Here is a 15,098-nt window from a genome sequence, read left to right on the forward strand (position 1 = left end):
AGGTCCATACTGTTCAGACGAAATCTATTCATATCTTCAATGCTGCGGAGTGCCGTGAGAATATGTCAGAGCACAATGCTACACATGTCCTATTTAGAGCCGCAGCGCCAAACTGCATCAGCGCGCCGCAACTTTGAAAGTTGCCAGAGAGTTTTCTCAGGGGCGGCGTGGCCCCCGCTGCAGCGTGCCAGTCCGGTTGGAGTTGGCTGAGGCAGTGAAAAGACAAGCCCACTACTTGACAGGGTATTTACGTGGGCAGTGGGCGTGGGTGAAGATGGCACTAATTAAAATGGAATGGACTTGTTTGGGAAGCTGTGAAACTCTAAGTGGGGAGGTGGGGGGAGGAGGGGGGAGGAAGGGGGAGGAGGGGGACTGAGCGTGCACGAGCTCGTGCACGCGCTTACATATTTGAGTTTTTTTTATGTGTGTGTGTGTGTGTTTGCGATATCACAAAGCAATCTCTGGCTGTCTGGACATTTGTGTGTGTGTGTGTGTGTGTGTGTGCGTGTGGGCTGTGTTGGAAGCATGTTCTGGCTGCGTCCCGTGTTAATGTGAGGAGAACCTGGGGCAGGTCACATTACCACCCCCCCCCCCCCCCTTCTGCTAACCCCCCCACGGTGCATTTATTCCCAGCATCCCCTGGCAAGCACCAACCTCCCTTTCTCTCTCTCTCTCTCTCTCTCTCTGTGTGTGTCTCTATCTCTCTCTCTATCATGGTAAACAACACATTGCCACACAGCCGGAGCGTGATCGCCAAAAAAAAAAAAAAAAAAACATGTCCTGCAGGACGCCTTCATTTTGTTTCTTTTATACATCAAAAAATAGACAAGACAAAAGGAAGGAGCCAAAAGGACTGAGAGGGAGAGAGGGAGAGATACAGAGAGAGAGATTAAGAGTGTAAACAGGAAGGGTGTATTTGGACTGGTTTTTCTATTAAGAGGGAGATGTTGTTGTAGGGGCGAGCTCGTCTTTTGGGAAACAACCAGGCTCCTTGTGTGGGAAAGCGGTCGGACTCTACCTTTGCTTGGTGAAAAACATGTGAAACATCACACATAAAAGTTACTTTCACTCTGAGAGTTGCACCTATTTATGAATGTGTGTGTGTGTGTGTGTGTGTGTGGACGTCACTCACTGCAGCCAGGCTTGTAGTTGAAGCCAGGGGGCATCAGGAAGCCCTGCTGGGCCGCAGCCGCCGCCAGGGTCCGCTGGTCCGGAGGAAAGACGGGAATCATCAGCGGCGGGAGTTGGCCCTGGACCTGCTGATGAAGGAGGGGAGGGGGGATGGAGGGAGGAGGGGGTAAAATTAGGTAAAGGGGGGAGAAGGAGGAAGTAACGATAAGATGTGAACATTAGTACCTGTGTGCACGTTCAGTCCTCACCAACGCATACATTAAGACTCAGGTTTCCAATTTTCAAAAATAAGTCATGTGGACAGTTCAGGAAAACTCCAGCAACAGCTGGCCTTTTCCTTTTATTTGGAAGATAACGTCCTGTCCCTCCTCCCCGCATCAAACCACCACCACAACGCACGCTCACACAGACACAACCCCGCGTGCGCGCCCGTCGGCAGAGAGCCACGCGACTTCATAAGGTTTCCAGGATTTTAAAAGGAGACGCGGAGAAGAAAAAAAAAAAAAAAAAAGCTCCTCCGATGGGTGACTTTGGCAGGGACGACAGGAGAGAGAGAGAGAGAGAGAAGGAGGGAGAGAAGAAGAGAGGGAGACACAGAGAGAATGAGAGAGAGAGAGAGAGGAGTAGGAGACAGATGGTTGCACTAAACAGCGTTCTGCCAAAAACAACACACAAAGACTTGTGTGTGTGATGGACTGACTGACAGTTTGAGAGGAGAGACAGGAGAAGACGAGAGGGGAGGAAGTGAGGAAGAGAGGGAAAAGGTGAGAGAAGGAGGAATGTACGGATGTCGTCCCACCGAACGCAGAGGAGACAGTGAAGGAGCCCAATTTTCCAAAAAACTTTGAATAAAACAAATATTTTAGTGCACTAGCGTAGAGTAAAGCAGGACTCACAATATTCTACTGGGACCCATTCGCTCCGTAAGCGTATCAGGTCCTCTCGGTTTCATTATTCAACTTGTTTTTCTAGAAAGATACACTGTGGTGTTTTCACTGGCCACCAGTTCTGCTTTTGAGTCTTTGGGGATGGCAACAATACAACAATGCTGCGCCTACACTGTGCTGGAAGAAAAGGAGAAGTCAGGTCCTGCAATGAGATCACTTACTTAACAAATCTGCTTCCATTCTCCTGCCCTTCCTTGAGCATACTTTGTTTTTTTTTTTAACCAGAAGCAGATTTAAAAAAAAAAAAAAAAAAGACAAGTTAACGCAAATTGTCAGAGTGGCCCTTTAGATCAAATTCCTGCCGGGGTCTTTAGGTCTTTGACCTGCACTCGTCTGGCCGCGAAGCACTCTGATTCATCCCCGCGGCTCGTCTTTCTCCCTCTTCTTCTTCTTCTTCTCCTCCTCTCTTAACCAGAGAGGTAATGGCTGAATAGGATAATGGGCAGGTAAAAGCCGTCTGATGTGCAAAATTGATCTGGAAGGATGGAAATGGCTGGAAATGGCTGCACAATCACGCGGATGGCGGCGGTGCCACGGTACAATCAGGTAATATCTCGGCGACGTGGGCACTTGAAGTGGTTAGTGCTCGAGACAGGTAAATAGAGAAAAGAGAGAGGGCTGCTGTCACTCAGTGCTAACAGCGCTTTTATAGCGTACGGTTAATACCTATGTGTGTGTTTCTGTGCGAGTGAGCCCCCGCCCCCCCCTCTCCTCCTCCTCCCCCTCCTCCTCCTGCTCCTGCTCCTGTGTGTCGGCATGCAGGCAGCCAGCAGCACTGTAATCAAACTATCACAGCGCAAGGGGAATAGCGCTCTCTTCAAGCGGCTCCTGTCGCCCCCCCTCCCTCCCCACCTCCCCTTGCACCAAAAACAATAATTACCCCACCATTTTGGTTAACCATAAACCGTCTCGCCGCCTGCGCCGCGCGATCAGAAGGGGAAGGCGTTCCAGCGCTATGCTCGGACAGGACCCCCGCGGGGACGAATCACAGACAGAACAGTTCTGCTTTGCCTTTCAGGCCTAATTGGACATATGCTGGACTAGAGCTGGCTCGCTACACTGTAATGTACCGGAGGGAGGAGAGGGGAGGAAACAAGAAGAGAGAAGAGGACACAGATATGTTTGTGGCAGCTGTAAAACATACATACTGTACACAGACACTTTCTTTTCAAATGGAAATCAGCCGACAGAACTGTTGCACGAGTGACCGAAATAAGATAGGAATATGAGGAACCAGAAAGAGACGACCACATAGAGGGGATGAGAGAGGCCGTTTTATGGGGCCTCATTCCCTCCCATATGCTGCCGCTACAGTAGCCGAGTTAGATGCGTGCGTAACAGCTGCTGAGCTGATGAGCAGCGCGGCTAGCCTAGCGTGATCGCTGGCACACACACACACACACTGACCTCCAGAAGGTGAGGCGCACACAAAAGGCAGAAAACGTGGGTCGGGGTAAGTTCAGGATGACACGGGAAACGAGAAAGTCCAGAAACACGCCTGTGTTTGTGTATGTGTGTGTGTGTGTGTGTGTGTGTGTGTATGGAGTGATGAGCGGGTGGAGGGCGGGGGGTTAGGAGGAGGTCATGTGACGGCGGAGCAGATCAGTCTCCTTGATCTGCGCATTCCATCCTGTTTACGATGGATGACTTAATCTAATATTTCTCCTAATATTGAATATACAATAATGCAATATACAATAATGCAATACCCCAAAGTGAATCATGAGCTCTCTGTGTGAGTGTCGGCCTTGTGATCATAATGTAAACTTTGAACGGCAAAGAAGAAGAAGGAGAGGGACTAAGAATCAGAGACAAAGAGACGAATTGACAGAAGGAAAAGAACAGCCAGCGAGAGAAAGTTAAGGATGAGAGAGCCAGAAAAAGAAAGGGAGAGCCGGGCCAGATCTATCAGACAAACTCCAGATCCCACATAAAGGAAAAGGCACATCTGAAACGGCGGGCACTTTGGGGAATAATGCACTCGCCAGCTCCTTTTTCACATCAGGCCCAAAGCGAACATGAAAACCTACGATACGCTCAGACAAAACATCACACTGCCGCTACTGTAGGCTGCTGACGTGGAGAATAAGGGGCTTTTTTATCTGCGAACCCCTCCTCCGCTTCCGAAAAAGAAACCTGAAGCAAACAAAAAGTGGAACTCGACTGGAAAAGAAAAATCCTCTAATCAGTGATAACTGAACCCAAAACAAAGAACGTTACTACGAGGATCGCGTGCACGTGAGGAGCGATCGCAAAACTTTTTTTCTGGAAAACTTTCTCTAGGTTAAAGAGGTCGGGAAGAAGGAGGGAAGTCGACGGCTCGCCCTGGCGAGACAACCTCTCTGGAAATAAACAGCAGATAGATAGACAGAACAGAACGAACCGGGGAGGGGGGGGAAGGAGCGGAAGAGAGACGAGGGGAGGGTGGGGGGGGGGGGGCAAGAGTTGGATAATTGGCAGCGAGTCGAGGCTGCGTTCGCCACGCGCCAGGCGGCACAGCTTGAACTTAAAGCGCCGCTGCGGCATAATGAAGATGTGGCCGCTAATTAACATATGGGGTGCGAAACAGGTTGGTTGGCACGCGGCGCGCTAAAAACTCCAAGGTAAAGTTATTATTGGGGAGTAATTAGCTCTATGAAGTTAATGCGCCGAACAATGGCTGCCAGCGCCGCACAATATGGCTCGCATCTGAGCGCGCGAAAAAATAGCCCCCGCTAAAGTGCGAGTCCCACAGCTAAAAATCTGTTGGCGACCATATGCTCCGGCAATTAATGCAAGACCTGGATGACCTATTGCTGAAGAGGGGACGCGCGGGCGATAGAACCAATAATTAATTTGAGCGAGAAGAGAGAAGGAGGGAAATAGCTCTTTTAATATTAGTCCATTAACTTTCCGGGGACGGGGGGCGGGGGGGAAGGGGGGCTATTAGGACAGTCTGCTGCGGGGGCGCTAGGGGCAGGACGAGGTGGCGGTGGGATGGGCTGCAGGAGAATAGGTAGAAGGCATTGTGCGAGAGGGTGGGTCTCTGAGGGAAAGGCTGGTCGCCGTCCAGCTTATGAGTGAATGTGTGTGTACAAAGAAAACACAAATTAGACTGGCTGCGGTGTAATGGGGGTGATTAAACAATTACACAGGCAATTGGGTTAGCTGCTCCTATGCAAAGCACACAGAGGTGTGTTATGTGCATGTATGCGGCGCACGGGGCGCGTGTGAAAAGGTGTGTTTTCACTCTCCCTCCTTCCGACAGAATGAAAACACAGACGGCGGCCGCGCTTGTGCCTGCTGAAAAACCGGTGCGGCTGAGTTGCGGGCGCACGGTGGCCTTAATGGAGACCTTGTTAGCAGCCGCCGCGGCCCCTCCTTTAAACCGGTCACAGCATCAGGCGGCTTTACTCATTTTCTGATATCCGCGCTTCTTTCTCCTCATTCCCCGTCCGCCTCTGACCTGCAGCGTCTCCCGTTCCTGATGAGATGAAAAGACGGCGCGCGGAGGTGGCCCTACAGGGCACTCGAGAGTGTTTGGTTGAGTGACTTTCGATTCATTAGGCAGGACACACTCGCGTCCGCTCATCCCTCATCCCTCTGTTTTCAAACGTGCGCCGCGCAGCCGCGTCTCGCTCCTCGCCTGGAAACGCGCGCGTCGTCTCAAGGTAAAGCCCCGAGCCGCTCGGCAGGTGAGCTCCTTTCATCCCTGTCGCGCGCCCCCCCCCACTCGTCCCTCGTCCCCTGTCCCCCTCCCCCGCGCGGGCGGCAACAGTCGTCCCCGGCAACACCGGGGGGAGCCTCGGAGACAAGTCGTTTAATTAGAACGAGACGAGGCGAGAGGGAGAGTAAAGGGAAGTTTGTGAAAATGTGCTCACCCCTTCTAGCTTAACAAGAAGGCCCCTAGCAGGGGGTAAGCGTGTGTGTGTGTGAGTGTGTGTATGAGTGTGTGCGTCTTTATGTGCACACACTTGTTCCTGTTTGGGAATTCTTGGGAGAGCAAGCTGGGTTATACCCTCGGAAGAAACACAAAGTTTTGTGGACTAACGGCCCCTTTTAATTGTCCTTACTATACACGGTCGGGATGAGTTCAGTCAGGATTTGAGTTTAGGTGAAATTTGAAATTTAGGTTTGTCGGGGCTCATTATAAGGATGAGTTAAGGTCAGATTTGTTAGCGTTTTCAGTCAGGATGGAGGTAACGGTTAAATTCACGAAAGAAAACATTGTTAAGACAGAACGCGTGTGTAAGTACATGTACAGTAAACATATGTATGTGTGTGGTGGGGGGTTGAGATTAATGGATCCTAATTGAAGCTAAATCACCGACCATTTCAGGTAGAATCAATTAGTGGGAGCGAGAACACAGCGAACCACTGACTTCTGAACACTAATGAGCGTCTACACAACGAAGGCGCGTCGATCGCGCCGCGCATCATCAGCCTGCGTCGCCGTCAACGCCCGTCTCCGCGAGCGAACTTCCTCGCGCCGTGTTCGCCGTCGGCCCAAATAGCGAATGCGCGTGTTTGCTAGCTTGATTGGGGTTTCGGGGCGAGCTGAATAAAAAAAAAAGGAAATAAATAAAAAAATAGGAAACCGGACACGAGGACAATAAATAATTTGTCCTCCTTTCATGAAGGATGTGTGTCACTCTCCTCTCTTTTTCATGAGCTTGATTATTCGTTTCATTTCATCACCTCTTCCAAGTGGACGGTTGAAAGCATTCTTCACAGGCCTTTGGGGGTTTGGGCCCAACAAAGCCAAGGACGCAGACGCACACACGCGCGCGCAAACGCACACACAAACGAAGGGACAGCTGAACTCAGCCTCGTTAGGGGGAAATGCAATCACAAGGGGCTTATCATACAGACACAAAACACACGGACGCGCACACACACACCAACACACACACAACCTGGTGCCCTCTCTCTGGCAGGCCATTGTATTGTGGGATTGTGCGGACAATCTCTTCATGAATGATTAAGCAGTGTATTTCTCGACCAAGTCTTTGATGATGAGTGTGTGTTTGATCATCAGGCGAGAGTGCAGCGCTCTCTGCGACGGCCGGCGGTGTGGGTTTGCGCGCGAGCGGCCCACTGAAGGCGTATATTTTTGTGTTATGTTTTTTTTTTTGCACTTTGATGTGTGCGATACATACGTGAATGAACGCGTTTTTGTGCTCCCGCGATGAGCCCCTGTTGATTGCGTCCCTCTCTTAACGAGGCTCGCCTACAGCTGCCCCTGCTTGTGAGAAACTATTGTTGGGGCCCGTTCAATGGAGAGACGCTTGTTTGGGAAAAGGTTGCAAAGTCATGGGAAAAGAGAGCTTTGTCTCGGCGGGGTCGTGAGGGAGTGAATCATGAGCGGACGTGTTTATAGCTTAACACACACAGCTGTGGCGGACGCACACACACACGCGCGCGCGCGCACATACGGGCGAAAGAACATCGGGAAGGCACAGAGAAATCCTCAGACACAAACATGTGCTCTCTCTGTCTTTTTTTTTTTTTTTTTTTTTTTTGTCAAAGGGACAAAACGCGAACAATTCCGAATTTTTTGCTCGCACAAAGCAAACAAACACAGCTGCTTTACAAGGAACCGCGGACCCGCACAGACACACGTCCCACACACATGCTATCACAAGGTCTCTTATCACACAAACCGAGTATGGCTAAACTCTCGGGGGGGAAGGCGAATGTGTGTGTTTGTGTGTGTGTGTGTGTGTTCTTTCTTGGACAGGGTGTCTCTTTATGATACAAAGGCCGGCTTTCTCAGCTTAAAACTCAGTGTCATCTGCCTTTACAAAGGCCCGGGCTATTCGGTCCAAGCCACCTGGGCCAAAATAGAGGCTTCAGTGTGAGCGCCCAAAAGTACAATACCCTCCATTTTTTTAAGCGACGCGCGGCAGTACAGACGCGCTCATTTTGTCGAGCGAAAGGGTTCGTGGGGACGTCTCAGTTACCCCGCGGCTTTATTTCGCTTCGTTTAAGGATCCCTTTTACATCGCACACAATGATATTGATTAAAAAGCAAAGGCGCACTTGCAGTTCTTGATAAAGGGATGACTCAAGAGGCATGTTTGCGTCTTTACGTGCTTAATAACGGTAAATGTGTCACGTGGGAGCATTTAATTAGCACGTCATGTGTCATAAAGTATGCACCTATAAGTTTCATGCTTCTAAGAAGAACGGCTTTCGTTCTTTGAGAAGAAACTGAAACATTTAGTGAGTTCCCTCGTCTGGATTCGCTGTTGCACTTGACAATCTACTGTTCTGTCCGCGAAAAACAAAACAAAACAAACACCTTTTCACTTACAGCCGCAATGGAATAAACCCCTCCAGTGTTCTTAACGACTGCGTTAAGAACACTGACGCGGCTGACGCGCAAAGTTTGATTCATATAATAAATGCTGCACTTGCAGACACGGTACTTTTGATTTTTCCAAGCAGACTGACCAATCTGAAATGATTACACAGGTAGAGTGCATGTGTGTGTGTGTGTGTGTGTGTGTGTGTGTTAGTGTGTTCGTGTGCGAGAGGAGGGACCTCTGTTAGGAGCCGGCGTTGATTCAGACCCCAAATGCTGATGACTGAGTAAAGAAAAGCTGCAACAATCACAAAATTGCTTTTGTGGACCATACACAGACACTCAGCGGAATACACACAGATGGACACACACACACACAGACACACACAATCCGGCCTCACCTGGATTTGTTGCTGCAGGAGGTTGATTTTGTGTTGCTGCTGCAGAAGCTGCTGCTGTTGCCGGGCAATCTGAGGACAGAGCACACAACGTGTATTTCAGAGCGGGCATACAGTACGAGTGTGTGTATGTGTGTGTGGAGTGTGTGTGTGTGCGTGTGTGCACGCCGGCCCTGCGGGAGATGCGACACATCTGCAGGTCTCCGAGGCCCCAGTTGCACGGCAGAGGGTCGATGCCCCGGTATGAAATATTAAAAAGCTCATCTCATCTGGACTCAACAGAGTCACGGCGACACACTTACCGCCGCGCACACGAGCCTCTGAATGAACTTGCGCGCGAGGAAACTGTCGGCGGGGTCGACACAGAAGCCGCACACGATTCGCTTTCCTCAATTACAAACGTAAGAAGTTTCCTTTTTAGCTCGTTAGCCTGCGCATCTCTTGAGGGGGTTTTGATTGGATGAATGATGCGACTCTATAAAACGGGCGTTAAAATAAATACTATCGCATTAAAAGAGAGGATATAATGCACATGATACATCTGATTAAAGTAACTCGATTAAAATCATTTCTATACTTCTCCAGCTCATCGGAGCGGAGTGGAGACACAGACCTGCGCAGCATTCGCAGGCATAAACCCTCTCACAGTGACTCATTCACCCTGTGGGACGCGGCCGGGGGCACTGTAAGCCACTGTGTTTGTCACAGGTGATTTGTCCTTACAGCTGTATTCCTGAGAGCCGCTGTGTTGTGTGTGTGTGTGTGTGTGTGTGTGTCCCAAGCTTTCCAGGAGCAGGGAAAAAAAAAAAAAAAAAGAGGCACAACAAAAAGGGAAACCCTTCTGTATGCAAATACCTGGCTGCCTCTCGCCTCGGGAGCTACGAGTGTGTGTAAAAGTGTAAGCGTGCGTGTGTGTGTGTGTCTCTGTTACATCCGCTCCAACATTACATACCCTCGGCTGATTCCTGCGCCGGGTCCCTGTGTTCAAGCTGCCAAAGGCGCATGTCTCTGGCTGCCTGAACATTATATGAGATGTGTTTGTGACGAAGAGGTTAGAGGATCTTTTGTGATTCGCCGCGTTTCGAGGATTTAAGATGACCGTTTGTGGTGCTCGTAATTTCCAAATCCGCCATCCACTGTGTGCCTTACTTCCCGACTACTGGCGAAACGCAGTTCGTTTTGTGGATTAATGATAAACAGTGTTAGAAGCGTATCCTGTGAAACGCGGCTTTTATGAGGTGGCTGCAGAACCTGCGCGTAGAGAGCGCAGCAGCGCTTCCAAACGAGGCCCTTCGCATGCAGCGTGCTCCCGTACCTGGTCCTGCTGCTGCTTGGCCAGCTCCATCTGCTGCCTCTGCTTCTCCATCTGCGAGGCGGCCAGCTTCTTCTGCTCCTCGTGGGCCGCCAGGAGCTGCTCCCTCAGGCTGCTCAACTGGCCGATCATGCCCATTAGCTGGCGCTCCTTCTCCGCCAGGCTGTCCGGGGTACCTGGAGAGGGGGAGGAGGGGCGAGAGGTTACGTGGTGGCGCTTCGACGAGGGCTGCGAGGCTCAGCTAGGGTTACGCCGCGAAACCTGACCACCGCTTAAAAGGGGAAAAAGTTGATGTCTCAAATTCCGGCGCGATTAAAATGATTCTCTGTTCGGCTCCCGACCAAACTGCAAGTAAGTTTCTGCAACAGCGACGCACGCTGGAAAGACGTTAATGCAACAGGCAAAGGCCGCTGAGGGCGGTGGGGGTGAAGTCAGAGGTCAGAGGCATGAAGGAGAGGACCGAAGGCGGAAAGAACAATAAAACAGAGTGAAGCTATCCATGGCTTGTTGGCTGACTTAATATACGGCCGGTCAGGGGCTTTGAGCGGCAGGGAGGGGGCACGCCGACGGACGATGCGCCCGGGTAAAGAGTGTTTGCGCGCTGCCGAGCTGTAAAACCAGATGTTGACTCGTTTTTCCTGGGCACAAAGGGGCCAGAAGTGATTAATCAAGTCACATCCATCATTGCTTTTACTGCCTTATTGAGACGAAGAAAATAAATCTGGCTCGGGGAGCCTCTGTAAGCGGGGAGGGGGGGGGGAGCAGCGGAAAACACAGCGCTACATCGGAATCGTAGGTCGGAAAAGAAGCGAGACCTGTCGGCGGGGTTTGGAAACTAAACTTTTAGCGTTCGCACGTTGGATTGTGGGTAAATGCGGAGACTGCTCCGTCGGATACAGAGCTGCGTTTGTGCTTGTGAGAAAAAGGGAGAGAGGAGAAGGAAAGAAAAAAAAAAAAAAAGAGGGCGAAGGAGAGTGTGTCTGGTCTGTGTTTACCCTGCAGTCAGCAGACCTCCTGCTCACATTTAGCATGGCCTGACCTCTGACTCCTTAGATCCTGACATACCAGCTCCATTACACACACACGCACACTCACACACATCCACGTTTACACACACTCCCACACAAGGCCTAAATCATTCAACAGGATGTAGTTAGAGAGAGGCACAGCGAGGCACAATCAGCACGAGTGTGTGTGCTCATGTCTGGTCATATGTACCGATGTTTGCCCACATGCCTTTGTTGTGTGTGTGTGTGTGTGTGTGTGTGTGCGTGTGTGTGCGTGCGCGTGAGTGTGCGCGTGTGCGGAGTCGCACAATCCCCCATTGTTCTTCAGCTGCTACCTTTAACAGGGCCGCATTCCTGCGCCAGTCAAACCAGATGAGGAAGAGCAGAAAAGAGGGAGAGAGAGGAGGAAGTCAGGAAGAGGAGGAAGAGGAACGCAACGGGAGATGAAAGGGGGAAGTCACAAGGAGGAGAAGAAGAGACGGAGGGAGTGACCTGCCCTTTGACCGCTCCAGAAGGTGAGAGCCATCCATTTGTCCTCCCTGTTGGTAGCTGCCACTTCACCCGGCCCAGCCCCCCCGCCACCCGACCGCCTCCGCCGCTGCCCACCGACCACCCTCGCCCCCACTTCTCCTCCTCCTCCTCCGCCTCCTCCTCCTCCACTTCCCCCCGCACTCCATCCATCCGCCAACAATGAACAATAAAGGCAACTGTCGGGAGCGCTGGCCGCTGGAAAAATAAACACGCCGCTGTCCTAACTCACAGACCCACCTTTGTAGAGCCAGAAAGTGTGTGTGTGTGTGTGTGGTGTGTGTGTGTGTGTGTGTAGCCAAAGCTGACCAAGACAAGAAAGAGCCTTGTGTTAAAAACGTTAGCCTGTTCAAATGGCGAGGGGGAGGGGGAGCGGAGGAAAGGGGCAAAAAAAAAAAAAAAAAAAAAAAAAAGGCAAAGGGGGGGTTGCAAAGGTGAAACGATGGATCAAAGGAGTCTTTTTTTGGAGGGGTTTCTTGTTGGGAGTTAACCCTCCCTTCACACACACACACACACACACACTCACATCCACGCACAAACGCAAACACAGTAAAACCGAGAGCTTCTCCGCCAGACAGCGTGGAAGCGTGCGTGCCGGGGTGGAAGGACATTCCTTCGGCCGAGCCAGAGGCCGGGAGAATCGAGAGCGTTCCACCTCCTCCTTTTTACTACAAGCTGCTCAAAATCCCCCCCCTTCTCAGCTGTTGATCTTTTATCAGAAAGCAGGAAAACAACACAATTCTCGGGCTGAGATCTAGAACCTCTCGCGCGCCTCGTCCCGCGTCCCGCCTCTCCCTGCGCCCACAACTCGAGACTTTGAGAATTTCCGCGGTGGCCCCATAAATCACGCCGGCGTCGGCTTGTTTCCTCAGCTGCTGCGAGGCAGGCAGGCGGATCGATAACTGGTTTCCTCCGCCGGTTCACACACATTCCTCCTCAGGCGGATCGCTGCGGCCCGAGCGCTCACCTGCAAACCCCGCCGAACAAACGCCTCCTCCCTCTCTCTCTCTAAACACACACACACACACACACGTGGGGTAATTAACCAATTTGTAACAATGTAATACTTGTCACTGCGTCGGCCGCGCTAATTAATGACCACGGCCGCCCCTGATAACTCCGGGAGAGGGGAGAGGAGACGGGCCGAGCGACGAGGGGAAGGGGAGAGGACGCGGGGATGATGCGAGGAGGATGAAAGGGAGAAGAGGAGACGCGGGGGGAGGAAAAAAAGAAAGGAAATGTCACATGGGATGTGGGGCACATTGTTAATAAGCATATCTACATGGGCACGATAACGCGATTAAATAATCGCGTTAGTTAATAGAATCAAGGTAACGGAATTAAGGTTTCATTAAAGTACATGCTTGGTTAGTAAGTAGTAACCTCATTGTTCCCGTAGCTCAACTTTACTTGATTTGTTTGGCTACGTGATTTGTAACCCAACAGAAAATAACTCACTGCTGCTGCTGCTGCTGCTGCTGCTCCACACGACGCAACAATACACAGAGCACAATGAGGGAAGAGTGAGGCCTCTACAGTGAGTCGTCTTAAACTGAACGTCAGGTTATAACAGAGTCTGTTCTACAGTTTGCTTCCCTTAGTTCCCTCGAGCGACGACACACAGCCAGGAACTCTTCACCTTAAAGATTCAGACTGTTCCTAACAGGTTGTGTGTGTGTGTGTGTGTGTGTGTGCAAACTGCGAGATCTGGGAACTGAGGAATCTCCCTCGCCAGTTTATGAGGTGCACTAAAACCGCGCCGAAAACGAACGCGCCCTAATCTAATTCTGAATCCCAGCGTCACGACTGTTATGATGTTCGGTTTTGTGTCGAGGCGGCGTCTGAGAGGAGGTAATTCGGCTGTGTGATCACTGGTCGGGATGTAATTTGCGGTGCTGTTGAGCCGAATTGAATTAAACATTAAAGTGTTTCTTTTATTTTACCGAACTGGGGTTGTGTCAGTGCAACACAATGCGATTCAGCGGCGCTGCGAAGGAGAGCCTCCAGAATGTGGAATCAACAGATTGGAAAGAAGGTAAGATTTAGCGCAGCACTGTTACTTTAACGTTACAGAAAGAGGAAGAGGATTAATAGAAAATTATATAAGAACTGAACATATATGTGCGCAACAGGGCTTTAATGAAGTGCTTAACAAACTGACAGTGCATATGTAAAAATGTCGTGCGGTGTGTAAGGAAGTGCGAGGAGGGGGGCAAATTAAAGGTAAAAACCGAGGGTTCAAGAGATTAACCGCCTTTCCTGCCACCGCTCACGTTCCGGCGCGGCAGAGCCGCCGCTAATGACACCGCACCGTGGGGATATTTGTTCTAGTGCGACGACTTCCATAATTGTATGTGTGTGTTCCGCCGTGTGAACCGCATGGGGCCTTTTACCAGCGTCTCTTCTCAATAAGGCCGACGGAGCGGGAGGCGGCGGCTCCGAATCACTTTGTTCCCCGCAAAAAGCTCTTCAATGGAATTCGATGGGGAGAGAAAAAAAAAAAAGAAGAAAAAACGTCAAGGGATGCGCCGACGCGCACACACACACTCGAACCGGTGTGCAGCAAAGCCTTTCTGTTCATTTCTAGTTTTACTTTTTTTCTTCTTTACATTTACACTTGCATGTCGTTACGTAACACACAAACGGACGTGAGCATACATCCGAGCACTCCTTCTACACGTATGCTGCCCCCCTCCCCGCCTCCCCCAGCTGCCGGTGCGTGGTGCGCCAAGCGGGACGCCCCCTGCGCAGAAATGTCAGCGCGGCGGGGAGCTGGGAAAAAGGGGGTTTGATCAATGGAGCCCCCCTCTCGATGGCCACGCCGCTCCGCGAGGCTCTTTGATTACATATTGCTTTTGCCTCCTAATGAAGCTCAATTACTGGAGGAGAACGACGGCTTTGCCCCGGAGTTACAGGGAATAATAGCCACTCTCTGCTTCTCTCACATCTCTTTTTTTGATTATTTTTTTTCATTTCCTTTCTCTCTGGTTGATTCCTGGACCCGCGTGTTCACACCACAGCTCTCTTGTTCCCCTCTTTGTGCCACTCTTTGCCCTGTCCCCCCTCCCTCCTCCGCTCCGTCGGGCCGGCCTCGGCCTCGGGTGATCAGAAGGGTCGGCGTGGGTGAAACGGGCGATTAACACTCAGATTAACGCGGAGCCGACGGACCAGAGGAGATGTCGTTAACTTTCTGACGTGTTGGTCAAACGCACCAGGCGAAGGGGAAGGGAGGGGGGAACAGCTCGGCGCTCGGTTCATTTACATCCAACTCCACTGATTTCGCTTTACTTCGCTTAAAACCTTTAATGGAGGCGGCCTTAGATTCCAGTTAACCGCTAACTCGCAGTGGTGTGAGGGAATTATCTTGAGTTTCAGGTGAACAGATCGCCGGCGATCCGTTAAAGCGGGCGACGTTTGAATTACCGTAACTCAGAATGGTTGATAAAGTTGTCAAAAAGTGTGACTGAACGCTGGGAGGCTGTGCTTTTG

At 51.0% G+C, this 15,098-nt stretch overlaps 1 protein-coding gene across 8 annotated transcripts in view; it reads right to left on the bottom strand.

Moving 5' to 3' along the window:
• Positions 1–15,098, bottom strand: part of sox5 (SRY-box transcription factor 5) — an 84,047-nt gene that overhangs the window by 26,729 nt on the left and 42,220 nt on the right. For 5 of the 8 annotated variants that reach the window (XM_047574789.1, XM_047574791.1, XM_047574787.1 and 2 more), the window contains 3 exons: positions 10,078–10,250; positions 8,766–8,834; positions 1,133–1,259 (listed from right to left, as the gene is read on the bottom strand). In XM_047574789.1, coding sequence (XP_047430745.1) covers positions 1,133–1,259; positions 8,766–8,834; positions 10,078–10,250 — 369 coding nt within the window. The remainder of the gene's footprint in view (positions 1–1,132; positions 1,260–8,765; positions 8,835–10,077; positions 10,251–15,098) is intronic. The other 3 variants (XM_047574793.1, XM_047574790.1, XM_047574788.1) reach the window with 1 other exon arrangement.

This window comes from Mugil cephalus, chromosome 22 (assembly GCF_022458985.1).
Source record: "Mugil cephalus isolate CIBA_MC_2020 chromosome 22, CIBA_Mcephalus_1.1, whole genome shotgun sequence".
Lineage (NCBI taxonomy): Eukaryota > Metazoa > Chordata > Actinopteri > Mugiliformes > Mugilidae > Mugil > Mugil cephalus.